This window comes from Rhineura floridana, chromosome 3 (genome assembly GCF_030035675.1).
Source record: "Rhineura floridana isolate rRhiFlo1 chromosome 3, rRhiFlo1.hap2, whole genome shotgun sequence".
Taxonomy (NCBI): domain Eukaryota; kingdom Metazoa; phylum Chordata; class Lepidosauria; order Squamata; family Rhineuridae; genus Rhineura; species Rhineura floridana.
Window position 1 is genome coordinate 158,673,892 of NC_084482.1, and position 26,779 is coordinate 158,700,670.

Below are 26,779 nucleotides of genomic sequence, written 5' to 3' on the forward strand. Positions count from 1 at the left end.
CTTTTGAAGACTTTCCTCTTTCAACCAGCCTTTTAAGTTGAGACCTATTCAGTCTGCATCTGTGTCAGAATTGTTTAATATTTTTTTAATAATGTTTTTAACCCTTTTTTAAAGTTGTTTTTTTAATGTTTTTAATGCTGTTTTGTTTTAATGTATTTTAAGGTCTGTTTTTATGATGTGTTTTAGTGCTTTGTTTGCCGCCCTGGGCTGGGAGGAAGGGCAGGATACAAATTTAAATAAATAAATAAATAACCCAAGGTAGCTGCTCCCTAGATAAAGACACAACATTGCTCTGGACCCAGTTTTCTGATATCTGAAAACAATTGGATGGTCCAACAAGTGCGTAGGCATGTAGCCTCTTTCTTTTGTTTGTCACCTCTGCGCACAGTTTCTGAAGAAATTGGAACACAATAAGGAACACTGTGTTGTCAGACTAATCGTAGTGTGAGTTACTACTTCAGATAGGAAACTTTAAGCACACCTTTTAAAATAAGTGATTTGGTCAAAATGCTGCTTAAGAACAAGAGCACTTCTGGATCACACCAAAGTCCCATTCTGGCCCTTCATCTTGTTGTCACAGTGGCCAACAAGATGCCTATGGGACACCTGCAAGCATGTAGGTGAATGCAGCAGAATGCTCCTCACTTGTGCTTACTAGCAACTGATATTCAGAAGTAAGCCATCTTTGATACTGGAAGTAGAACATGGCCATCATAGCTGGTAGCCATTGATAGCCTTATCTTTCATAAATTTTATCTAACCCTCTTTTAAAGGTATTCAAGTTGGTGGCTGTTAGTACATTTTGTATATGCTTGTTCATCAGTTTGATGCTTTCCATGTTTGATGCTGTGTGTATAACTGCTCACTTCAGAACAAAAACCAGAGTACCATCTGTCTCTCCCCTCCTCCTCCACCACCATCCTCCCAGTCAGTCCAAGAGCAACAGTGGAGAAAAATGTGACTGTAGCCAGGATAACTTGCCAGCTTCAAAATTGAAATGGACTGCCTTCAAGTCGATCCCGACTTATGGCTACCCTATGAATAGGGTGTTCATGGTAAGCGGTATTCAGAGGGGGTTTACCATTGCCTCCCTCTGAGGCTAGTCCTCCCCAGATGGCTAGGGCCTGCTCTGCTTGCCACAGCTGCACAAGCGAGCCCCTTCCTTGTCTGCGAGGTGGGGGGCAACTGGGCTTCTTGGGATTATGCAGCTTGCCCATGGCTGCACAGGTGGCAGGGCACGTAACCCCTGAGCCACTCACTGTGGGGGTGATCTTTAGCTGGCCCTTGACACCCAGGAGACACGAGCAGGGATTTGAACTCACAGACTCTGGACTCCCAGCCAGGCTCTTCTCCCCACTGTGCAATACCAACTGTAGAGCCAGCTTCAACTCATCATCAACTGAGAAGCTTAAGAAAGTCCTTTCATCCCAATAAAACTAGCTATTGGTCAAGGAAAGTTTTTTTTCCCCAGTAAAGTGCAGTGAATGAAACAAAAGTTAAGCAAAATATGCATATGCTGAACACTATGTACCTTAGGTTGGAATATACCCACCCTGATTATTGTTACAATAAGAGGGTTTTATTGTCAGTGAACAGGTAGAGAAAAAGAACTTGTCATAGTGTGTGCACTCCATTCTGAGCCCTAGAAAAAAGAGAAACCGCAAACCATATAGTACATGTTTAGCTTAGTTAGTGCTTTCCATAATCTGAGATGGGCTGCATATTGAAAGCAAATTGAATCCTGTGTTCACATGATCCTTATGGGATTATATTGTGCAGTGTGCCATGCACTCAGTTCTTAAGGAACTGAGATCCATTAGTGCTTATACTGAGCAGTGAAACTGTTTACCCACAGAGCTCTACTTTCAGGAAGCAATTCAATTTTTGCCAAAAAGTGGGGTTAGTATTTACCTCACTAGCTGCATGTTTCAGTTAACAGGCTGACTAAAGCTCCTAGTATTGCCTTTTTAAAAGTTGTGGTTTCAAAATCATATGTCTGAATCTTTCCCATAGTTAGGTATGTTGTCATTGATTTTAGCTTCACAGCCAAAATCTAATAGAGGAGGGGATAAACATTCAAAAGTCTAATAGTGCACACAAAGCTGCCTGTGACAGTGGCTGGCTATCTCAAGTCTGAGAGTGACTATAGGGGGAAAAAATGTTTCAAGAGCATGTGTAGCCGTCCCCCACCAGAGGATAGGGTGGACAGATTTCCACCATTCCATAAGACTTTGACAGGTTTCATGTTCCGTGGTTTCTGTGTCTGATTTTTCCATAAAGGTGGTATAAAATTTCAGAACTGGCAGAATGCTGTTTCTTCCATGTATACACAGGTGTGTTTTGTTTGTTTTTGCAGGTTAGTCTTGCCCAGGAGAGCTAGTGTGAATGAAACAGCTTCCATTTCGTTGTAAAGTACGTCTTGTTACATCTCAGTTTCTGCCATATCCATAGCATTTGGGCAATCTTTCCCTAGTGTAGGCAATTAAATATTCCTGCCTAGGTCAGACCCTGATCATTGCTGCTGATGGGACATGTGGCTGGTAGTTATCACACCACCACCCCCTCAGAGTTGTGGTACCGCTCAGATCTGTATTTGTGCACAAATGTGTATGTATTTACTTGCTTTCTTCCATTTTTAAGAAGGCTAATCCCCCCCCCCAAAAAAATCCTATAGTACTTTAAACTTCTGCACAGCTACTTGTTTGAATACTGGGTCATGTCAGAAATAAATAATTCTTAAACTGTTCTGTTCTTTGTTTTGTTTAAATTAACTTAGCTTGCTCCATTGGCAAAGCATACTGTGAAAGCTGGTGTGGTTTAAAGATTGCCCATTCCACCTTGGGTGCCTTCCACCATGGATAGGCTACCTTTGGCTCCAAAAGGCTTGGCTTTTGCATAGGTTATTATCTATGTGTGTTAGGTATGACAGAATCATGTTTCATCTGCTGGCAAGTCTTTACAGCTTCCTTTGTTTTCTCTGGACTGCTTTTTTAAAAAAGAGAGTGCTTGTATTTTAAAGTCCGTGCCTCAGATGATGTCATGTTGCTATTTTTCATACTCCTGTTACCCTTCCCTGTTTGGGGAGGAGCTGCTGAGTAATTAAATGATTCACTGGTTTCTGCCTTCCTTGAGACTTCATTTAACTGCATTCAGGGAGCGTGTGTGGATTAGCTTTCGGCAGAGCTATTGTAGGCATGTTGCTCCTTTGTTCAAGTCATGCACTGGGAACAGCTGTTGCGTCTCAGAAAAGCCAAGGTATGATATAGAAAAGGGACTGCTTTTTTGCTTTTAAAAAAGAAAAGAAAATGATTGGAAGACTTAATGAAACTTAACTATAGTTATGTAAAGTATTTATCGACAGCCAATATGTTGAGAAGGTTAAATGCTAATTTCATTTTCACATGACTGCATAGGTGTTTTTAAGGCTTTCATACATATCAGTATAGTTTATTTGGGAGAGTTTCAGCATCTCCATCTGCTGTGGAATTTTTTCACTCTGTAAATTGATGCAGTTTTCAGACGCTATCTGCTGGGTACATGAGAACTAAGGGGAATCCTCTGGGAACATTTGATACTGCCTTGATATTGATACCCCATACGGACAAACCCTGCTTTGATTGCCATCTATTTGGCCATTTGCACCAACATTCTAGAATAGGTCTAGACTCTTACAGATCTGAGGGTCCTATATTTATTTTATTTTTTTAAAATGTATAGACTCATTTTCAAACAAAATTTCACAAAGCGATTCACAACAATATATACCAACAAACAATTATCTGTGCTGGCACAATAAAGCCCATAGAAAGGAAGCATGAGTACACAGTTGCACATTAGAGTACTGGATTATTTCATTGGTTTTTGCTATATAAACAAGCTACTCTGCTTGCTATTTTTATTTGAAATGCAAAGCTTTTAGAATTATTGTGTTGCTCTTTCTGTCATGTGACCAAGCACAGGATAAAGGTTACCCCTTTGCTTTATTGAAGCTAACAACTTGATGAAATGTCTTTGCTGCTTCCTTTTTAGTTCTCCAAAAACTGGGGAGGATCACTAGTATTCTTCTTACTGATTTGGAGATTTCACCTGAAAATGGAAGAGTAATAGCTAAGGAGATGAAATAAAAATATTAATCATTAAAATTTCCAATTTATAAAAGTAGATTTTTACTTTGTAAGAGAAGCAAATTGTATTTTGGGTGGGAGTTGCTCCTTATTAAAGCAGTCTTTAATGTTCACTTTCTTATTTTTTCTTTAGATCGAACGATTAGATGTAAGTAGTCTAGCACAAACGTCTAGTGCAGTGGCCTCAAGCACAGAGTGCAGCATCAATGCAGATTCTGTTGATGGAACACCAGATCCTCAGCGCACGAAAGTGGCCATCACCCACTTGCAGCAAAAAATACTAAAGTTGACTGAGCAAATCAAAATAGAGCAAACAGCTCGGGATGACAACGTGGCAGAATACCTAAAATTAGCCAATAATGCTGACAAGCAGCAGAGTGCCCGCATCAAGCAGGTGTTTGAGAAGAAGAACCAGAAGTCAGCTCAGACAATCCTCCAATTGCAGAAGAAGCTAGAGCACTACCATCGGAAGCTGCGAGAGATTGAACAGAATGGTATCCCTCGCCAGCCCAAAGATGTCTTGAGGGATATGCACCAGGGGCTGAAGGATGTGGGAGCAAAGGTCACTGGCTTCAGTGAAGGAGTGGTTGACAGTGTTAAGGGTGGACTTTCCAGTTTCTCCCAGGCAACCCATTCAGCAGCAGGGGCTGTTGTTTCAAAACCCCGGGAGATTGCTTCACTCATTAGGAACAAATTTGGGAGTGCAGACAATATTTCTAATCTGAAGGACTCCTTGGAAGAAGGTCAAGAAGATGGAACTGGGGGAAAGACTTTAGGTGTTCATAACTTTCAGTCAAGCCCAAAATATGGCAGTGAGGAAGATTGTTCGAGTGCCACATCAGGCTCTGTGGGGGCCAATAGCACCACCGGGATCCCCATGGGAGCGCCAAGCTCCAAAACAAACACTCTAGAAATGCAGAGCTCAGGGTTTGATGCAATACTGCATGAGATTCAAGAGATCAGAGAGATGCAAGGACGACTGGAGGAATCATTTGAGAATCTTAAGGTTCACTATCAGAGGGATTATTCCCTGATAATGCAGGCTCTGCAGGAAGAGAGATACCGGTGAGCATTTCAATCCAACCTTTCACTGATGCTACTAAAGCTAAGGCACATCTAGAGCTACCTGGTCGTATGCATTCACTCAGTGCTAACAATCTTGCAGATTTCAGGTAGCATTCTTAAAAATATATAATTATTCTCTTCTACATGTTCAGGTTTCTTCTCTTCCTGACCTCTTTCTGCTTGCTACTTTTCACAGCACATCTATTTTGAGTGTCTATCCTATTTTTTAAATCTAGGTAGCCCTGCGTTACAAGTCCTGCCAATCCCAAAGTCTTGATCCTGTTGGATGAGGGATTTTTAGCACCTTTTCTGATTATCTTCATAAATTATGAGAGGAGGCAGAGAGTTCTAGGAGAGAAAACCTTCTGAGGCCATGTAAAACATTAAAGGTCAAAGCCAGGACTTTGCATTGCCCCTGGAAGCTGTCAGCCAGTACAGTCGCTGTAATACTGGTTTTCTATTCTCCCAACACGTGTCAGAATGCACTGTGCAGGCAACAGTGTTCTGCATTAGCTGTGCCTATGCCTCTCCAAAGAGTATACCCTGCCTTCAGGTAATTGAATCTTGAGGAATATGTGGTCCTGTTGATCCATGACTTTATATTGAAATCAGGAGGACACTGAGGCTGCAATCCAAATACACACTTACCTGGAAGTAAGTTCCATTGAAGCCGATGGAGCTGAGTAAACATGTTAATACAGTATTATGATGATAGTATTTGTTCAGTTTTACTCAAACCAAGCATGAGTGGGCCCTATTTCATTATTGGCCAAAATAACTTACGTAGCATTTGGCATAACCCTACCTAAGGTTCTTTGTCAGCTCTCCCTGGGATTTGATATCCATTGAAGCATTACTAATGAATTTTGACTGTTTCTCTGCCATTTGTAGGCCTTAAAGAGCACAATTTTTAAAATTCCTTTTATAGTGATTGTAACTTTAAGAGTATATTGTCATCTGATTCACTGGATTTAAGGGTAATGGTAAAATGCCATTATCTTTAAGTAATCAAGATGGAGATGTTTAACAATTGGTATAATAACAGTGTTGCCTCAAGCGTTATTTCTCATAACCCTTCTGTATTCTGTGAAACTAGCTTTAAGAAATTTTGATATTCTGTCATTGGATAACTTTGTGTTTAAGACTCTAGTTGAACAATATATTAAGCCCATTCCACTGTAATGACTTGCAAGGTGTCATATAATCATGTGTGCTAAAAATATTATTTATTTTTATTTATTTATTTATTATTAAATTTGTTAGTCACCCATCTGGCTGGTTGTCCAGCCACTCTGGGCGACGTACAAGATAAAACAGTATATAAAACAATTAAAATTTAAAAACAGTAAAAAACTAGCCCATCTCAAACGCCTGCCTAAAAAGCCAAGTCTTCAGGGTCCTGCGGAAACTCATTATAGACAGGGCATGGCGTATATCACCAGGGAGAGAGTTCCAGAGGGTGAGGGCCACTATTGAGAAGGCCCTCTCTCGAGTCCTCACCAGCCTAGCTATTTTGACTGGTGGGATCCAGAGAAGGCCCTCTGAGGTCGATCTTGTTGAGCGGCATCCCTGTTGATGCTGGAGGCGCTCCTTCAGATAGGCTGGGCCACAACCGTATAGGATTTTAAAGGTTAAAACCAACACCTTGAATTGGGTTGGGTACACAACCGGTAACCAATGCAACTCCTTCAACACAGGAGTGATGTGATCTGTACGGCGGCTGCCTGCAATCAGACGCGCCGCTGCATTCTGTACCAGCTGTAATTTCCGAACCGTTTTCAAGGGTAACCCCATGTAGAGCGCATTACAGTAGTCTAGGCGAGTGGTGATCAGGGCATGTACCACCGGTGGGAGCAGATGGTTGGGAAGGTAGGGGCGTAGCCTCCATATCAGATGGAGTTGATACAGAGCTGCCCGGCTCACAGCTGAAACTTGAGCCTCCATGGACAGCTGGGAGTCAAGAATGACCCCCAGGCTACGGACCTGGTCTTTCAAGGGCAATCGTACCCCGTTAAGCACCAGGTCTATATCCCCCAGCCTTCCCTTGTCTCCCACAAACAGCACTTCGGTTTTGTCAGGATTCAGCTTCAGCTTATTCCTTCCCATCTAGCCACTCACCGACTCCAGACACTTGGACAGGGTTTCCACAGCCAGCCTTGGTGAAGATTTAAATGAGAGATAGAGCTGCATGTCATCCGCATACTGATGACATTGCAGCCCAAATCTCCTGATGATTGCTCCCAGTGGCTTTATATAGATGTTAAAGAGCATTATACAGCCTGAAAGCATAATTGTCTATTGTGAATAGTCAGGTGAACTTGTCTGAGCTGACAGAACATCCTTAACTGACACACTTTATTTTCCTTGCAAAATATAGAATAGGGGAGGGGTATTAATAAATTGAACTGTGAGACATTATGGTAGGAGACCCCGGGAATATTAAGTGGCTCCCTGCATTTGGCTTTGGAGGAATGAAGAGTTCATCTCAGCCTCATACCTCCTTTGGATACTGAAACTTCCCCACAAACAGTTCATACCTATGAGCATAGGAAGCTGCCTTATACAGAGCCAGACCATTCATACATCTAGCTCAGAATTGTGCAGAGTTTCATGAGGGAGTTTTTCCAGCCCTACTCTGAGATGCCAGAGGTTTGAACCTGGGGTGTTGTGCATGCAAAGCATGGGCTCTACCACTCAGCTGTGGTACTTGCCCAATGTAAAACCATTGGGCCATCTAGGCCATTATTATCTGTTCTCAGGGGAGGCTCATAAGTTCTCAAACAAAGGTTTTTTCTAATCCTGCTGCTTAAGGTGATTTTAACTAGTGATGCTACTTACTGAACCTGCAGTTTCCTGCATGCAAAGTGTGTTCTCTTTCACTAGCTATGGCCCGTTCCCTTACCAGTTTTTCTCAGACGTTATGGTGACTATACCCTTTTTACCTGGGGAGAGGGGTCTTCATGATTTTTAAAATTTCTCAAATTGCACTTGTCTGTTGTAAGGTATATCCATGCTAATTTAGTTTAAATGTCATAGCCCCAATCACAAAAACTTGAATTGGAATATTGTAGTACCGAGAATGCTATAAGGTCTCTATCCCCCTCACAAAACTATTATTCTTTATGTTTATAGATATTAAACCAGTTTAATTGTAATTAATATCTATAGTACTAAGCTGCAAGGAGAAAACAGTACACTCTTGCAAAATATAAATGTATTATTTGTGGTCTCTGCACCATGAAGTGGTAGGAAGGGCCTTAGCTCAGTGGTTAGCATGTGCTTTGCACGCAGGAGGTCCCAGGTTCAATCCCCAGCATCTCCAGGTATGTCTGAGAGAGACCCCGATCTGAACCCCCTCTGCCAGTCAGGGTAGACAGTACTGAGCTAGATGGACCAATGGTCTGACTCAGTATAAGGCAGCTTCCTAGGTTCAGTCACACGTATGGGTTCTGCATCTGTGTAGAACCTCAGTCAGGAAGATTCTATAGCTAGGCTAAGAGTTTTGGCAGACATCCAGCCCCCACTGTCTCTGTGACTTTATAAGCAAAACTTGCCTCTGAAAGGAAATTGCTATCATGGAATTGATAAGTCATATCAAAAGCCTTAGTGATTAACTAGCATTGCCCTTTTTCTAGTGGTAGGATTCATCCTTGGTTCCTTGTTGGGAAATTAGTAAAATCTATTTTAAAACATCCCACAGATGAGATTCTCTCTTGGCCTCTGTACAGTGAGGATTGATGCCAGAGCCAAGAAAACATAAGGCAGTTTGTTGAAGGCCACAGGTAGAACCAGTGTCAAAGTTCAAGGTAGACTTTCTCCATTCCTGTGGTTAAAAAAATGACCTCGACATTAAAAATCATAGGATTACACCTAAGGGTTCAGTTTCCTATTCCAAAATTGTATTTCTCAATGCAGAGAGAGCCAACATGGTGTGCCTTAGAGATTGTTGGTCTGCAGTTCCCTGACCATTGGCCATGCTAGCTGTGACTGATGGGAGTTGTAGTCCAACAATAACCAGAGGGCACCATATTCGGCCATCTCTGCTCTAATTGGAGCAGTTGGCCTTATGTCTTTGGTCTAGTGTGCCATTCCCTGTTTGTCTTGGCTTCCCTTGTTGCTGGACTTGTAGTTGCTTTGTGTTCACTGGGACTTGGTGTTGCTAGAGCTGTCTCTTATGTTCTTCTGACTCCCCACACACTGATCTCACCCTGCCAGCACTTTTCAACAACAACATGATTTCTGCAAGTCACTCCTTTCCTCCCTGTACTGTAATGTCACGTGTTATTAGAAGCTTTGGCAAAAGGTGTGCTGTCTGTCCGTTGGACAGTTGATGTGGTCTCACAGTCCACTCCTTCTACTTCTGTCTTAGTAATTCACTCTATCTCCATCTGTGTTCTTTTGCAATTGCTTCTTTGTCAGCTAGACCAAACTCCAAAACAGGCTGTTGCTTAATAGCTTTTAGAATACAGCTGATAATTTACTTGATAAAACAGCTATCATGAGTTCCTGTTGACTTTCTTTTTACAGGTCACTCTTTTTTACACAGTGAAAAATGACTTTATATAACTTAGATGGACTCAGTTGGCTAGTCTTCACGTGATCCCCTAAGAAACTCATTTGTGCTGTATTTGTATTTCAGTTTTTGTATGTTTCATCCCCTTAATCTCTATTCTGATGTTGTTTAATTGTTGTCTACCAAGATAGCCTTGAGATCAGTTCTTTAGCACTCTACTGCTTTGTTCTATGCAGATATAGTCAAGAGCTTTATTAGGGAGACTTAGAGTCTCAATTCAAAATTCTGCTATAAAAAGTAGAACTGTTGGGATACACATTATGTGTAGCTTTTGAACAGTTGGTGGATGCTTAGCTTACCACCAAACCTACAGGCACATCCTGTGACACACACACACTTCTTTTATATAAAAATGTGCATTTGCAACTTAAAAATAGAAGTAGGAAGTGAAATGTTTGATTTAATACCTTTTACAACTAGATCAAAACAATTGGTTTTTAAACATTGTTGTGGTACATTCCATCAGTTTATGTCTTAGGAGTTCTACAGATGTTACAACAGAGGTGTGGGAGCTGTTTTTCCATGGGGTCATCCCACAGCACTGCTGTGACATCTAAAAAGAACATTGGATTCCTCATTATTAAAGAGAAGGTAGTTCACCACTTCAGAAGCAGCAAAAGTATTTTTGCACTGTAGCAAATCAAAATTGCCACCAACTATTAGGTCATTTGCAAGTATCCACATATGCTAAAGTGCCTAGGTAGTAAGTACCCACCTAGAGTACTACAAAAATATATATCCCATCTCCCTCTTTAGGAGAGGGAATCACCAGGAAAACTGTAGGGAGCCACTGCCACATCAAGGATGACACAGTGTCAGCCTCCCCAGGGTCCTCCCCAGGGTTCCTCTGTGGTGGGAAGATGGTCTCTATGCCAAATTCTGCCCTTTTAGTTTGTCTGAGCCAGACTTTCTCACTCTCAGCACACACACTGTGAAAGCACCTGTGACAGAGGGACGCTGAGTAAAATCATCCTTCCTTTGTCCTGAAGCAATTACCTGATGAGAGGATGGGTAGGAGCTATTTCGCTTGGAAAGAGTGTGCTCTTCAGTATGCTTTATCCAAGCCAAATTCTGCCCCCTGCCCCCTTTGAATATTGCAAGAATAGAGGGATGTTGATCAGAATCAGTCTCGCCACCGCCATTACCAAGGCAATCATAGGGTGGGTAGCGGAGGCTCCCTTGTAAGCCAGTTCTGAAGTGAGAACTATGTATAAACTGGCTCAACCTTTTGGGATTCACCTCTGTGCTAAGCTTTCAAGTGCTACTTTTCGCATTTACAGCAGCAAATGCAAGAATATCACATCAAAAGTAAACACTGGATGTATGTGTGGTTGTTATTGTTGTTTTAATACAAATATCTAGACAGCATATGTTTGAAAATAATTTAAGCATGGCATAGTGGGGATGGAACAAGCTAGCCTGTCTCTTAAAGGGGCTGATAACAGTCATGGTGCGTTGTCAGTCTCATAAAAAAGAAACAGCCTCAGAAATGGGAGGGGGGGAGAGAAAGACCTTCATTGTGCAAACATGTTGGGACACCCCTCTGATCTTGACCCACAGTTTGAGACACCCTCATTTGAGCCTATTATTGTCACTGGGCACCTTTAAATTTACACTCGGAAGTCTATCGAGAGCCCCCACATATATACTATAGCATTGATGTGAAGTGATCTAGGCTTCTCTAGAGGCAGTCCATAATGTTCTATACCAGCTGCAGCAGCCTCCACACAATCTAGAATCTGATTAGAGTTTTAGAATGTTCAGTAGCCCTGTCAGATCAAGATTAGAGTTGATGAGGCAACCTAGGGCTCTTGTTAACTGTATATTATTATAGTTGCGCAAGGTTATCTGGTTATGTTTATTCCATGTGTCGTTGTGCTCACGTGTGGTATGTGAACAGCAATAAATTGTGCTGTATGTAAAACCTGGATGTGTCTCACTACACAAAAAAATTGAAACCCTTGAATTCGAAGGTGCACTTTCCTATGTTTGAAATTCATACCCTGCTTTTCTTTATAAAATAAAATTCAGCTTATAGAAAAATCAATAAAACACACAAAACACAGTAAAACAGCCCTTATTTTAATTTTTTATACAATAAAACCAAGTGTAGGATAAACCTGTTCAGCATGGAAGGGGGGAGCAAAATTATTATTATTATTATTATTATTATTATTATTGTCTTTATTTATACCCCGCCCTTTTTCCAAACTGGAACTCAAGGCGGCTTCCAGATAAAAACAAGTACACATCATTAAGAACCTATAAAAATATAAAACATATAAACATATAAAATCAGCATTAAAACAGGATTAAACTATTAAGATGTTAAAACCAATTACTCTTAAAATACTGCAACCCAGTTTAGGAGCATACAGGCAAAACAATAACATACAGCATCCACTTCAGACACTTCATGTCAACCACCAACCTTACTGTGGTCGTGCTAAGCTCAGGTCTGTACATTACTCAGTTTGCTGTGATGGCAGCTGTCTGGATGGAAGGCTCCTCGAAGCCTTTTCTCAAAGCCATTGCCATAATAAGAGCTGCCCAGTCAACCAAAAGGTGATGCAGGGAATAGCCAGGGTAGGTTTATTTTCATGTTAAAGAAATTCTGATCAGGTTAAATTTGACAAAGAAAATGAAATATGTCTAGTCAACTGTGGAAAGGGAGCAAAATATGAATTCCATCTGTAAAAGCAGTGGGTGGTTCTTTGGCCTAGAGAGTATAGATATTTTAAGGCTTCCATGAAAACAGTGCTTAGTTCCTGGGCAGAGAGGCTAGGTCTGGAGTACCCCTGGAAATGCTACCAACTGATCTATAAAATCTTTCCTTAATGGGGCTTCCTAATAAGTGATTATGGAAGTGGCTTTGTACCTCTTCAGAAGCACTTTCAAACTCTCTCTCTCTCTCACTCACTCACACAGAGAGAGAGAGAGAGAGAGACTTGGGCATAGAAAAGAGATGCTAGGGCTGAGCACAAATTAAGCTGTGCACAAACATGCAGTTTGCATAGCTTCTTAAAATGGAGGGCATAATGCCAATCTCTTTCTTCCTTCATCATTTCTCTAAATTAGGGGTGAACATTGTCAAATCCTCATCATTTGTAACTAAATGGAATGCTTGTTTGTAAATAAGTGTTGAAAAAATTCCTTTGAAGGAAGCCAATCAATATATAATAGTACTTTTTGGCTATTTCTAATTGGATTTGCTGTGCCAAATGCTAAGGTGCTCTTAACTTTTCATAGTCCAACTCTAATCATTAGAGAAGTATGGACATAACTATACTTAAGTGTTTGTAGAGTACTTTTGTAATTATAGGCACATTGCATCTAACAATATGTAAATCAGTGCTTTTTATTGTTCAGCCTTGGAGTTAGCCATTCACATCATCATCTCCTGAAGAAAATAAAAAGAGCAGACTAGTCACGTTTTTGTGGTTGTTTAATAACTCAAGTCGATTCATGAAGTCAGCCTTTGCATGGGAAATCATGTTCCTGCAGACTAACCCTATGCATATTCACTAAGAAACAAATCCCATTGTATTCAGCAGTGCTTACTCTCACGTAAGGCCGCATAGCATTGCTGCCCTAATGTGGAATGAATTATTTATTTATTTCATTTATGAATGGTTTCCCATGAAGCATTCTAAGGCAATTTAACAGTAAGAACATCAACAATATATTCATATATTTAAATGAAGGTGTTGGTGTTGACCTTCAAAGCCCTATATGGTTTCGGCCCAGTTTATCTGAAGGAGCGCCTCCAGCATCACCAATTATGCCGCCTGACGAGATCAGCCACACAAGACCTTCTCTCGGTCCCACCAGTTAAGATAGCGAGGCTGGTGCGGACTAGAGAGAGGGCATTCTCGATTATGGCCCCCACCCTCTGGAATTCCCTTCCTTTTGACCTTCGCCATGCCCCTTCCCTGATAGGTTTCCGCCGGGCCTTGAAGACCTGGCTGTTCAGGCAGGCCTATGGGATCTCTGGAGTGGGTTGCTTTTAATACCGGTATATTAATTATTGTTTTGGTTTTCATTGGTTTTTATTGTATTTTACTATGTAAATGTACGTCGCCTAGAGTGGCCATTAACTCGGCCAGATGGGCGACTCATAAATAAAATTTTATTATTTTATTATTTATTATAATATATATATTTAAAACAATACAAACAGACTAGGATAAAATTTCCACTTAAAAAGCTGGGTGAAAGAAGAAGGTGCCAGAAAGAGATTACAGACAACACCTGTCTGATGTGTAACTGGAGGGAGTTCCAAACGGTAGATGCCACCACACTGAAGGCCCAATTCCTATATAAAATGGAACAGACCCCCTGATGAGATATCTGCAGGAGGCCCTCTCCTGCAGTTCTTTGATCAGTTGGGGCTATAAGGGGATGAGACTATCTTTTAGGTATCCTGGTCTTAAGATGTATAGGCTTTGTACACCAGTACTAGCACCTTGAGTTCAGTCTAGTAGCTACTTGGCAGTCAGTGCAGTTATTTCAGCAGCAGTGTAACATGGTAGTGATATTCTGCCCCAGTGAGCAGTTGCGCTGCTACATTTTGTACTAGCTGCAGTTTTCAAGCCAGTCCCATATAGAGGTTGCAGTAATCCAATCTGGAGTTTACTAGCTCATGGACAACAGTGATCAAACTATCCCAGCCCAGAAATGGCCCTAGTTGTCTTGCCAGTTTCCTAGCCACTGAGGTCACCTAGACCTCTAGTGACAGATGATCCATGAGCACCCCCAGACTGTGAACCTGTTCCTTCAAAGGGAGTAGAGTCCTATTCAAAGCAGGCGATTGACTAATTATCTGGACTTGCTCACCCACAGTGCTTCCATCTTGCCAGAATTGAGACTGAGTTTGAATCCATCCCACACAAAGTCTAGACATTGGCCCAGGGCTTGCATGACCACTCCTGATTCAGACATTGCAGAGAAATGCAGCTGGCTATCATCAATATACTGATGACACCTTGCCCCAAATACCCTAATGACCACTTCAGTGGCTCCATGCAGATGTTAAATAGCAGAGTTGTTATATGATGCAGTGTGTTTCATGTCAGGATTATATATAAGTAAAAGTACTGTTAGGTTTACTTGCAGGTACTTTCAAATGAGGGAGAATTAGCTCCTTGACAGTGGAAATGATGTTTTACTATCTTAGAGAACATTAAGTCCTACAGAGGTGTTGTTGGGGTGTGACCGTATAAGGAGTTTCCTGCCATTGCCAGCTCTGGCTTTCAAAATTGTTGGTGTTTTTTCCTTAAGCCTGAAAAGTTTGCAACAAAATGCAAGGTAGCCACTTTTAAAATAAGTTTAATGGTCATGTTTCTCTGCACTAGATGTGAACGGCTAGAAGAGCAGCTGAATGACCTGACTGAGCTCCACCAGAATGAGATCCTTAATTTAAAGCAGGAATTGGCTAGCATGGAGGAAAAAATAGCTTATCAGTCTTATGAGCGAGCCAGAGACATCCAGGTTGGTGAAAGTGCCAATTTAATTGGAAGCTGTCTGTTGATGGATTTTCTCAAATACGTGGCTGGTCTTGTTTTATTTTGTTTCCATTTTAATCTCTGTTCAGAGTGGAATCGGATCAAACCTGTGACTATTACTGGGGTTTCTTGTTTTGTTTTATGGTTTGTTTGTTTTTTGTCTTTACAGTGCTGTAAGTCACTTGGAGACCTGTATTTGCCAGTTAACCACCTACAATTAACAAATTCCTGGTAAAGTTGAGTCTGTCAGCTGTCATATAAGACTTTCTCCTTTGCTGCCCAAAAGCTCAAATGAGAGTTTTGCTCCAACTTTGGGGTAGGGTTCATCCATGCGGGTTTGGAAGGACAAGAGTTTTTTAATAGTATTGTTTCCAGTTATCTGATGGCAGGATGTGTCTGTCACTAATTTGAATGCAAACTGTACAGATGTTGAATTAAAAACAGTAGCCAGCTTTGTACATCCACGCAGCCCTTCCAGGAAGGAACTTATTCAGTGTTTCTTGTCCAAATAAGGACATATTTTGAGGGGAAAATTTTGATCTGGATGTATAAACTATTTAAAGTTCAAAAGTCTGGAAAGGTAAATTTAGAGAGTTGAAGCTGCAGTACAAGTGCTAAGAACGAGCACCGAGGCCCTTGCCTGACCATGGTGAAAGACTTATTTGTATCACATTCACCCAAGTATTAAAGCCAAGAAAATCCCTTAAAGTCAAGAAAGTTCCTTACAGGAATTACCAGTGACTGGAAGAAAACACAATGTTGAAAGGGTTAATCAGACAGGACAGCAGCAAACTTATATGTTTAGAATGCAATTCTGCCACATAAACTGTCCAGCATGGGAGTCTGTGTGTAGGGGTGAGAAGTGGATTTTAGAAGTAAGAGAGGGATATTGAACCCTTTCCAGTTATTCTCCCAGCTGTCTTTCTCCATGCCAGTTTTCAAGACCAGAAATAGTCCAACTAGGAGTAATGCATCTGAAAGGAGGCAGAATTGTGGGAGCAAAAGCAGCAGGGGAAGAATGTTAGTTGATCTTCTGTTCTTCACTTTAAATTGCAGCGCTCTTTTACAACTGAGCAGTGCTTTCTGTTGTACACATGCCTTCTAGCGATGGAGACCACACCACCATTGGCAAGTGGGCAACAATAGTGATGTGCAAGGACTTTCTGTTCAGTGCCTGAGGCTCCTACAACTACATGGGGATAGACTTATTTTTAACCCCCTCCCTTCCTCTACTACCAATCTACAAGATCACTGATACAACAGGAGAATTCTTGTCATTTTGATTTATATTCTGACTGAGTAGGAGATGAATGTTCAGTGTCTTGATTGTACTGATGATTAAAAAGAAGTTATTTTCACCAGTGGTACTATTGCTGCTTCAGCATATATTATAATCAGTGGTGTAACTATGTCTGGAGTACTTACGTTATGAAACATCACAACTGTTGATGAGGTTTACAAGACACAAGTATTCATGCAGGAGGGGAAGTATTCAGGCAGGGACCTCAAAATGAACTGGGAAGTGGCATTAGTCTTCCTTTCCTGAAGGGCTTTGGCTTCTCATTCTATCCCTCAAGTAGCACTGTTTATAACAGTGGCTGCTGATAGGAAAGCATGAAATGGGAAACACTTAGAGTTCAGTGCTATCTGTTTTTGCCAAGGCTGAATGATAATCCATCATGCCACTGAAGCTTATGGAGATACTGTTATAAATGTAATAACCAACAAGCATTCTGGTTGGATCTCTTTCCTTGCAGTGTACTGTACCTATGCAACATAATGGGAACTTTAATTTTTGCTACAGTACATTAATCCAACAAGAGTCACTCGCATCCTGTGCAGTGTGAGTGAGGCTCCAGGAATGCCAGAGGCATTGTAATACATGCCTCAATAGCTCCCACACTTAATTTAGACTGACGATGTGTGCTACCCAGTTCTTCATCAGTATCCTGTCAGGGCGTTGGCACTTGATCCCCGTTAGCAGACTGGCATGATTCCATCCACATGTGTCCAGGAACCCACTTGTGGTCTTTATCCATTTGAGTAAACAGCTGTTCAGGAACGGAACAGGATCCAATCTCTCTCCCTTTCCCATTTTTGGATGAAAGTAACATGTATATGTAGGAGATAAAGTGTTATGCAATTACTGATCTATTCTCTTACCCTCAACAGGAGGCATTAGAGGCATGCCAGACCAGAATCTCAAAGATGGAACTGCAGCAGCAACAACAGCAAGTTGTCCAGTTGGAGGGCCTTGAAAATGCCACTGCCAGAAACCTTCTGGGCAAATTAATTAATATCCTCTTGGCTGTCATGGCTGTTCTATTGGTCTTTGTCTCCACTGTGGCCAACTGTGTTGTCCCCCTCATGAAAACTCGCAGCAGGACGTTCAGCACTTTATTTTTAGTGGTCTTCGTTGCCTTTTTGTGGAAGCACTGGGATGCCATTACTGGCTACTTGGAACGGTTCTTTTCACCCCCTAGATGATGTCAAGAAGAACTGGCTGTTGCCCCACCCACTCCGGTTTGCTCTGGCAAGTGAGCGTGGCAAAGTTTAGTCAGCCACTCCTTCCTCTGCTGAAGTTTGAAAGTGTCAGAGTGTGAATTTGTTTACAGTTTAAATAACATTTTCTCTCTGTGAGATGCATTGGCAATAGTATTTTTTAGATTTTATTCAAGAGCTCTTTTTGGCAAAAATCCTGGATAATTTTTATGTAGCATGGTTCTCTTTGGATGCAAATCTTAAGATTCCTTAAGTGTACAAAAATAAAACACCAATTTGGAGCACACCAATTTAAATTATGGTGAATTACTGTACTAAACCTGTTGGGAAGAGGAGAAGACAGTTACGTAAACCATAAAAAAGATTAATCTAGTGCAACTATACCGTGACGTTATAATGCTACTGTGAAACTGACCACATTCCATGTCCAAATGTATAGCTTCAGGGTGGCTTTCCCTAATGGAAGACCAATGCAATGCACGGAACTCCCTGGATCGGTTGCTGGGTTAGCCTCTTCTGCTAACCACTCTCTTTCTGTATGGCCTATTAAACATTTTGGCTAGGTATATGAAGTGGATGAGTTATACCATACATAGTTACTGCACAGTTGTACTACAGTATTTTGAAGTAGCCCTTTAAATACTATAAGCAAAAGCCTTTGGTTGCACTTTTACGGTTACAGTTTTTTAATATATGTATAGTCACAGATTTAAAAATCCGAATGGCATACTTGAAGAGTGTAATACTCAAACTCTCAGTGCTTCCTTATTGTTTCTAATAGGATTTTTTATTATTCTTATTGGGGGTTGTTTTTGAACTTAGTGGTTTTGGAGGGTTCATAATCTCTCCCCCCCCCTTTAAAATAAAGAAGTGACATTCTTAAATGAAGAAATGTGTGAATAAATGTGAGCTGTCTTATCCTGAAACAGTTTTGGGGAGGGCTGAAAACAGCTTCTAGTGCATCTTGAGTGCTGACCTATTCAGATGTGATTTGTGTTCTCCTTAACTTGCTGATGCAGCATCACAAAAAGAGCTCGCTCTCTCCTCCTGTCAGACTTTACATAGATTATTTTTCTTCTAATGGGAGGAGTGGGGGGTGCACTGGGGGTTGAATTTCTCATCCCCTAGATCTGTTACATATAGACTCTGAATATTTTCATGAGAGTAAGGAAATTCTTGTTTGTCTTAAGGAGAGATGAAAACTAACTTTTGAAACAACTAAGTGTGTGAGCCGAAGTTCTGTTCTGAGAAAATAAATTAGTACATGAAATTCTTAATGTCACTGATAATCCATAGGACTTAAATTTTTGGTTTAGGCTCCTGCATGCCAAAGTTGGGCTTGTGACTGAATAGCCTACATTCAGTCAACTTCAGATCTATTCAAAAAGCTACCCTGTATCTTTAAGGAAAGAGTAAATGCTTAAGGAAACACCAGATCAAAAGGCCAGTCCCATAGATATTCTCAGATTTATTATTCAAATAAACCTCTGATAACTGAAGCCAAAGTTCTCATATTAGTAAACTAACGGTGTTCACTGTTGGTGTGTTTGCATTTAGAGCCCCTCTGTACATCTTGTTCTCACATAGTATGCCATAGAGTACAATTGACAGGTTGTACATGACCAAGAAGTGGGGAAATGCAGAACTGCCAGTTGCTTGTGCCAGATCTCTCCCTTACTCCACCCCCACCCACCCCCACAAACACCCTATCTTGTCCTGAGCAAGACTTGCAGTTAGGGGGGGAAATGGCATGAACTGCTTTTGCTTCTACGTTTCCTGCTTTTTGGAAACACAAGGACTGGCCCTGGGATTGCAACAAAACTAACATCAGCCATGGTATAGTGAGTTTCTGGAGCCTTTTTAAACAGTGACCAACAGGATTTATATTTCTGGAATTCAGATCCATTCTTAATTCTGGATGGCTGTCTTCAATGTGAAACAGGTTTTTTTTAAGTCTGTTCTTTTACATTGTTGGAATTTAATCACTTACTTTAATGTACCATTGGCCATGTTCCATCTAAGAAATTAACAATGCCCAAGTGACCTACAGTGATATAGAACAGGGAGCCCAGGAACTCTTGCTGTTAGGGCTTTATACTCTAGAATTGTGTTAAAATTTCCTTTAAGTTCATAAATGGTACTTTCTTTCTGATTGCCAGCAGCAAAAAGCCTTCCCTCTGCCCTGGTCATTATTCAAGAAATTTAGCATATCACTTTTCAGAATCACAGCTCTTTGTATACTCAGGTTCCTCAAGCTAATACCATCACACCTCATTATCACTGGGCAAATATCTACTTACCCTTTAAAAGAAATAAGTTGCCAATTTCAACAGACTCAAGCCAAAAAAAACACCTATTTTTCTAGACTTGCTGATATAGAATGGGTTTGTTAGTATTCCAGTACAATCCCTCTTGATCTGCCATGATAATACTCTGTTATGTTTATGCCCACTCTGATATACCATAGAATCATATGCTTCCTACTGCCCCTTTTTCAATTTTCACAATATTTCATCATAGCATCTTAAATGAAGCAACAAGGGCAGGCTTTGGTCTGCATTCCGAAGTGTCTGAAATAGGTCTCTTCCAGAAACTTGGTTCCTGGCATCACCTTCAGATTTTTGATGGCATGTAGAATTCACTAGATAGGTTTAACCCAGAATACAAACCAATGCAAAGTGAATGATAAATGAGCACTTCGGTACCCATTAACCATTACAGTCTAAAAGGAGGGTTTTTTTTATTCTTCTATTCCTGTTGTAAAAATGCATTTACAAGTCCTGAATTCTGAGTGTACCATCTTGATAAACAAACTGTCCTGTTTACCAGAAGGGAAATGATTGATAGAACCCTTAATCTCCAGAAGTGTTCTGTGAAGGTCTTTTGGTTTATGATTGTGATTCTCAATACCTTTCCAGTTCTAAAAGACTGCCATAAGTGCTTTGTGATGTTGCATCCAACCTATCAACTATTCTAACATGACTCCTATGTTATCATTTTGCCTTTTTTTTAGCAGATTGTACATTTTCTCCTTCCTGTTGGACTGAAGGGCTGTGACTGCATCAAATTGTTTAACAGACGTTAATTATTTGAAAATGTGACTCTAGCTTTAAAACTCCCATTCCCTTTGCAAATGCTGTATTCTTTCTCTTGAAGGTGAAGCATTCCTGGATGACTTGTTAAAGGCACTGTCTGCCAATGAATGGTGTGTGTGTGTGTTTTATTCTTATTGTTTTTAATGCTATCGACCTCTTTGAATTATGGAATTGCTTTTCCACATAATTTCCTATTTGGAGAGGGTGAAGTGTTTAATATCAGCTGATCACAAAAAGGAATGAATGAGGAGGCTGCTTTGAAGGAAAGATAAGTGACAGTTTAGCATACTTACCATAATTCATAAAATATTTTGGGATGTATCCAACTAAGTTCTACTCAGAGTTGACTCATTGAAACTAATGGGCCTAAGTTAGCCATGTCCATTAATTTCAGTGGGTCCACTACAAGTAGGAGTTAGTTAGATACAGCCCTTTGTCTCTTTCCCTGCAATTTCCCTATTTTTTTTAAAAAAAAGCTAAAGTGAAACGTTAGCCATGTTTAGATTTTTTTTCTTATGTCGCACCGTTGCATAATGGTACTGCATATGTTCTGAGCATATCCTTGGTGATAATATTGTGTTCACAGCAATTAATTAGCTTATTCCAACCTTGTGGACACCTAAAAATCAGATGTTGTTCAGGAATTTTGTGGGTTCATACACTGACCTGAAGAGGCACTGTATTTCATCTATTTGGGGTGGGGTAGGTCTATAAGAAATAAAAGCTGCCAGCAATAGAAACCAAGAAGCCAGGTCTGATGGAGAGAGAGGGAGGTGGGTGTATTGTCCCCATCAGATTGCTTGCCAGTTCTAAGAGAATTCTGAATGTGGCGAAAAGAGTTCTGTGTGTATGTGTCTCCGTGTGTGTGTGTTGTGTTGTGTATGCCAGGTGGTATCGTGCATTAGTAGGCAACTGACATAGCTGCAAGTGTGGTTTTTTAAAAGTATAAAATAAAAACTCACTTGCATGGGATGAAGAGTACAGAAATGACACTTATGAACGTAACACTGTAGTTTATAGATCTTTAAGCTGCTAATTGTTGAGAGGGATTGACATTTGTCTGATAGTTACAGGTTTGTCTGTGACTTATGCTGTATATAAAATTAAATAAAGACCTCAGATACTAAGTGTTGTGTGACTTCAATGTTTCTAAAGGTAGTCTGGGGGGGGGGGAGGCACCAAGAGTGTAGATAAGATTTTGAGATATTGATAGCTCTTTTAGACCTGTGAGGGAAAGGAACACCCAACCTGGTAACTGGGGCTAATTCACAATGGCGAGTGTGTGATCTCTTCCTTTAGAGTACGTTGGTCATGTGTTTAGTTTACCATGTTGTTTCACCACAAATAATGCTGCCTTATACTGGGTTCAAGTTGGTCTATCTAGCTTGGGAGTGTCTGCCCTGACTGGCCAAGGCTCTCCCAAGTCTTCAGCAAGGGTCTCTTCCCAATGGAGATGCCAGGAATTGGAAATGTGACCTATATACAAAGCACGTGCTCTGTGGTCTCTCCCTAGCAGTAGGTTTCAAACTTTCCACCTTCAAGGAACTCTGTCCACATCAATCTGTCTGCCAAAGAACCTCTTCATATTAGATTCCCAGTGTTTTTTCAAGGTGCATACTCAACTCACTGAGGCCCTACTAAAGCCTGTTGACTGCCATTTGTCCAAATGCCTGTGACCACAAAAACTCTCCAGAACACAGTTTCTGTGTTACAAGGCTTCCCAGTGAACTGTCCCAAGGTTCCCATATGAAGCTCATTGGCTAAGAAGATCTGGGTTAATCCAACACTGGGTCTTTGCAGTGGTGCCCGACATTGGAGGTCTAGGTGTGCAATGATATGATCGCGTGTTCACTATTCGGGGAGAAAACTCAAAGCTGCATTCATTCAGCTCAAACTTGTCACCTTAAAATTGTTATGTGATGGTGGTGATCGGGTGTATCTCTGGGGATAGGCAACATTTTCCTTGCCAACAGAGGAGGGTCAGGAGGAACTCAGGATTGGCTCAGTTGGGTTATTTGTACAGCCAAATATATGCTGAACTGTTAACTCACTGGGTGACCTTCTCAGCCTAACCTATCTCACAAAGCAATTGCAAAGCTGAAATTTTGCTTGGAGGAAGGAAAGGATATAAATGTAGTAGGGGCGTTTTAATTAGGGAAGATGCAGAACTTACTAACACACAGGCTGCCACTTTTGACATCCTTCACACAAGTTCTGTTTGCTGTCACTGGTCAATCTGAGAGCTGTTTCTGTCGAGTTGGCTTCCTGACATTCCCTTCCCCTCACCATATGAAATGTTGCAGAGACAGTATCTCATAGGACCTGACACAGTTGTTTCTTCTGCCTTTGGCAAGGTAAATTTACCATCCTGGAGCTATTGCACTGCTCTGGCTATGGAAAAGAGGGGCCTGGAGAGCAGGATGCCCTCCTCCCACCTCCATCCCTGCATCCTGTAGGCATTCTTCCCTTGCAGGAACCATAAAGATGATGGCAGAGCTACACAGCCTATAAGCAACAAAGACAGGATAAGAATCTGCTGGCAAACTATTGCAATTTGGCTGCTGCAGCTCAAGGTTCTATGTGCACCAGTGAAGCTTAAGCCAATGTAGCCTGTTCATGAAATCTTAAGGGGGGACACACCTAAAATTCATTTCTACAATAATTATTTTGTGCCTTAATCTGAACATTTTTGGGGTCTGAGGTAATGGAACCATTATTCCTTAGGAGAATGAGAAAGTTGAGTTCCTAAAATAACCTAGAAGAATCTCTTCAGTAAGTGAAAGCAATTAGAAGAAAAGTTAAAACAACACTTTGTCTCCTGAACATCTTTCTAGAAAAACAATCTTGGTGGGGAGGGAATCAAACTTGAGAGCATGTATTAGATGTTATAATTTCATATTTTGGGGTGGATTTCAACTAACTAGTTGTGCTAGCACAATTAAAATTTCCCCCTGTCCTCCACCCATATGTGCTCTGTGCCATCCCCAACTTTGGGTTGGGAGAACCCCCAGAACAGATTTAAGGGGGGAAGGAGAGGGGATGGACATTCCATTAGCACAAGGAGAAATCCTTGCACTAATAGAACATTCACCTTAGCACTATGTTGAATACAATCCTTTATTTTCATTGCATGTACTTGGAGAATAATTATGGTTTAAAACTTTTCCCATAGTCTTACAGCAAAGAATGGCATCTAGCCTATCTTGGAGAGTAACCTGAGGATCTTAGAACAGTTTAGGCCTGGTTAAATGGGCTCTCATGATGTCACAATTAATGCACAGAATACAAATGGCAAGGCAACACACAAGCCACCTTCACAGAAGCATATTCTTCACTTGATCACACTTGCAAGAAGTCACTCGATGTAAATGAGCCATTGCAAATACAATCCCCTAAACAGAATTTGCACAGCACCATAAATGTAATGCTTTTCAGTGGACTTTTCATTCACTCAGTTTTAATAGTGTACACTAAGTGTAGAGAAATCAACTGGGGTTTGACCTAGCTGAGTTGCTCTGAGACATGTCAACATCCTTTCACATTTAAGATTCAATCTAAAGATTTAATTAGTCCAAGTGTCTTTGGGAAGGGATAGCATATTGGGGAAAGGGGGCTGCTATTAGGATCTGATTTTCAGGCTTTGTATAATGGGTTGCACTTCTCAAATAAATCAGTTCACTGACTGATGCACTATGTTTTACTTTAAACCGTAAAAGGTCTCTTGGAATTTCAGCTGTTCCACTCTGTGGCTTCATCTGTCAACAGCATATGAGGAAACCTCGTAGGCTTTCTAAAGTGGCTGACTCGATGTTTGAACCTGTGGGATCGGTGTAAAATCCATTTTTAAAAAATAAAGCATAATGCTACTATATTTTTAAACACAGATCCTAAAGTATGTGGAATGGAAACTTTGTGAATTGTGCAAAAGTGCTTGGGGAATTGTATTGTGCTGATCCAGCCTTGGCTTTCAATAGGGTGTGGGTGTGTGTGTGCATGCATCACATGCACACACATTAGTATATTTTACATAATGGGACGTTCCAGTGCCTAAAAAGCACCTTTAGCTTCTGAATAAAGTCTCTGTTTTTATTCATCTTACTCTTCTGCACCCTGACACTTACTGTTGGCCTTGCACACCACCTAGTGGATAAATATTGGCCTTTTGCTGCAATTTTACTTTAGCAGTTCCATCTATTCGCTGTAGTAAACCTACTGATAAATATTTACATAAAGGTTTTGGGCTCCTGTTGGGACCGAAATGGCCTTTGTCACCCTGAATTGTAACTTCCTCTGGGAGAGAGAGAGACAAGGAAGTCAATATCCTATTGATTCTCCTGGATCTCTCAGCATCTTTTGATACATCAACCATGCTGTATTACTGGACTGGCTCTGTGGGTTAGGAATGGGAGACACGGTGTTAAAATGGTTCAAATCCTGTGAACAGGGCGGACTTCCCAGGAGGATCCCTCCACATGTGCAGCTCTGAGACGGGCCACCGTCTTGGATGAAACTTTTTCAGTAATAAATCCAGTCAGAAAGTGTTTTTTTTGACGGGGGATAATTTCTTCCGGATAAGGAAGAAACGTGAGATTTCCCACACAGCTCTGTTGTGATTTTTGGAGACTGGAATTCGTCAGAATTGTCTGTGAAAGAAGGTCTTCCAGCTGCTCGGACAGAGCAAGGATTTATAGCCAGCTCAGCTGAAAAAGTGACCCTTTTTTTTTCTTTAAAGAACGGATTAACAGGCAAGAATTCTCCTGTCTATGCTTATCACTTTCTTATCTATACAGCTAAAGAGATTTGTCAAAGACTCAGCAATTAAGATAACCTGGGTGAGCCAAAACTTTCCTTCTTTTTTACTCACGGAATTAAGGGGGAGGAAAATAAAAATAGCCTATCTTTTTGTTGTTGCAAAAAGCTGACATGGAAAAAAGCTTTATAAAGATTTCAACGGATGAGGGGTTTCTGATTGGAAGAGATTTTTGATTTATAAGACTTTTGTGTGATATATGTCTGGGACTACTTTTTGATCTACTTGGTTTTTTTCTTGGTTTTTTTTTTTACGAATCTGCTCATTCTTTCTGCTACTAGTTATTTGTACGCTGTGAACTAAAGCTGTTTTTGCACTTCTGGGCATTTAAGAGATAAGAGCTGTCTAGAGTGTGACGTAAGTTGGTTTGAAAGATTAACTCCTTTGTAACTGGATAAAGAAATAAACTGCTTTTTGCTTGGGACATTGAAAATTGAAGGAGTTTTGTTCCTTTGGCTTTAAGGATGACAATTAAGAAGATTATGGATGTACAAGAAGGAACTTTATCTTTAGACATGTTTCAGAAAATAATGAATGGGATTAAGTCAATAAAACAAGAACTGAGAAATAATAGACAAGCGTTGAGAATTGAATTTGACGAAATGAGACAGGAGCTGAAAGAAATTCAGGATTCTATGAAAAAGGAGAATAAAGATAGATCTGGAAAATCAAAAAAGGATGAAAGAGAAATTAAAGGCAAGGTTCAAACTATGGAGATTGGATTAAATATGGACATGGAAAAAGATTTGGATTTCCTGGCTGTGATGGATCCTGGAGACAAATATTATGGTTTGGAACTCAGCGCTGTCCCTGAAGGAATTGAAGAGATTGGAGATAAAGATATTATCGGTTCAAAAAAATTCCTGGACTGGAAGGATTTGATGGAACTTGAAATGGAGAAAGTTAACAGAATTAATCCCTGCTTTGTGTCAATGGAAAAATCTTCAAGAGATGTGCTAATAATGTATCATGTAAAAAAGAGGAACAGAGATGTGGCTTTGCAACAATACTTCAGTGATACGTTCGGAATTGAGGGCAAGAAAATATCTATGATAAACGAAATTCCTGTCAGACTCTTATTATATGACTATGACAGCAAGATTATT

General features: G+C 40.7%; 1 protein-coding gene across 8 annotated transcripts in view; it reads left to right on the forward strand.

Moving 5' to 3' along the window:
- The window catches only part of TMCC1 (transmembrane and coiled-coil domain family 1), a 196,425-nt gene extending 174,435 nt beyond the window's left edge, over positions 1-21,990 (forward strand). For 6 of the 8 annotated variants that reach the window (XM_061618478.1, XM_061618477.1, XM_061618476.1 and 3 more), the window contains 3 exons: positions 4,258-5,189; positions 15,117-15,252; positions 17,439-21,990. In XM_061618478.1, the coding sequence (XP_061474462.1) occupies positions 4,258-5,189; positions 15,117-15,252; positions 17,439-17,753 (1,383 nt within the window). In that variant the 3' untranslated portion in view covers positions 17,754-21,990. Of the gene's footprint in view, positions 1-2,355; positions 2,413-3,150; positions 3,256-4,257; positions 5,190-15,116; positions 15,253-17,438 lie in introns of those variants that run through there. The other 2 variants (XM_061618484.1, XM_061618483.1) reach the window with 2 other exon arrangements.
- The last annotated feature ends 4,789 nt before the right edge of the window (positions 21,991-26,779 follow it).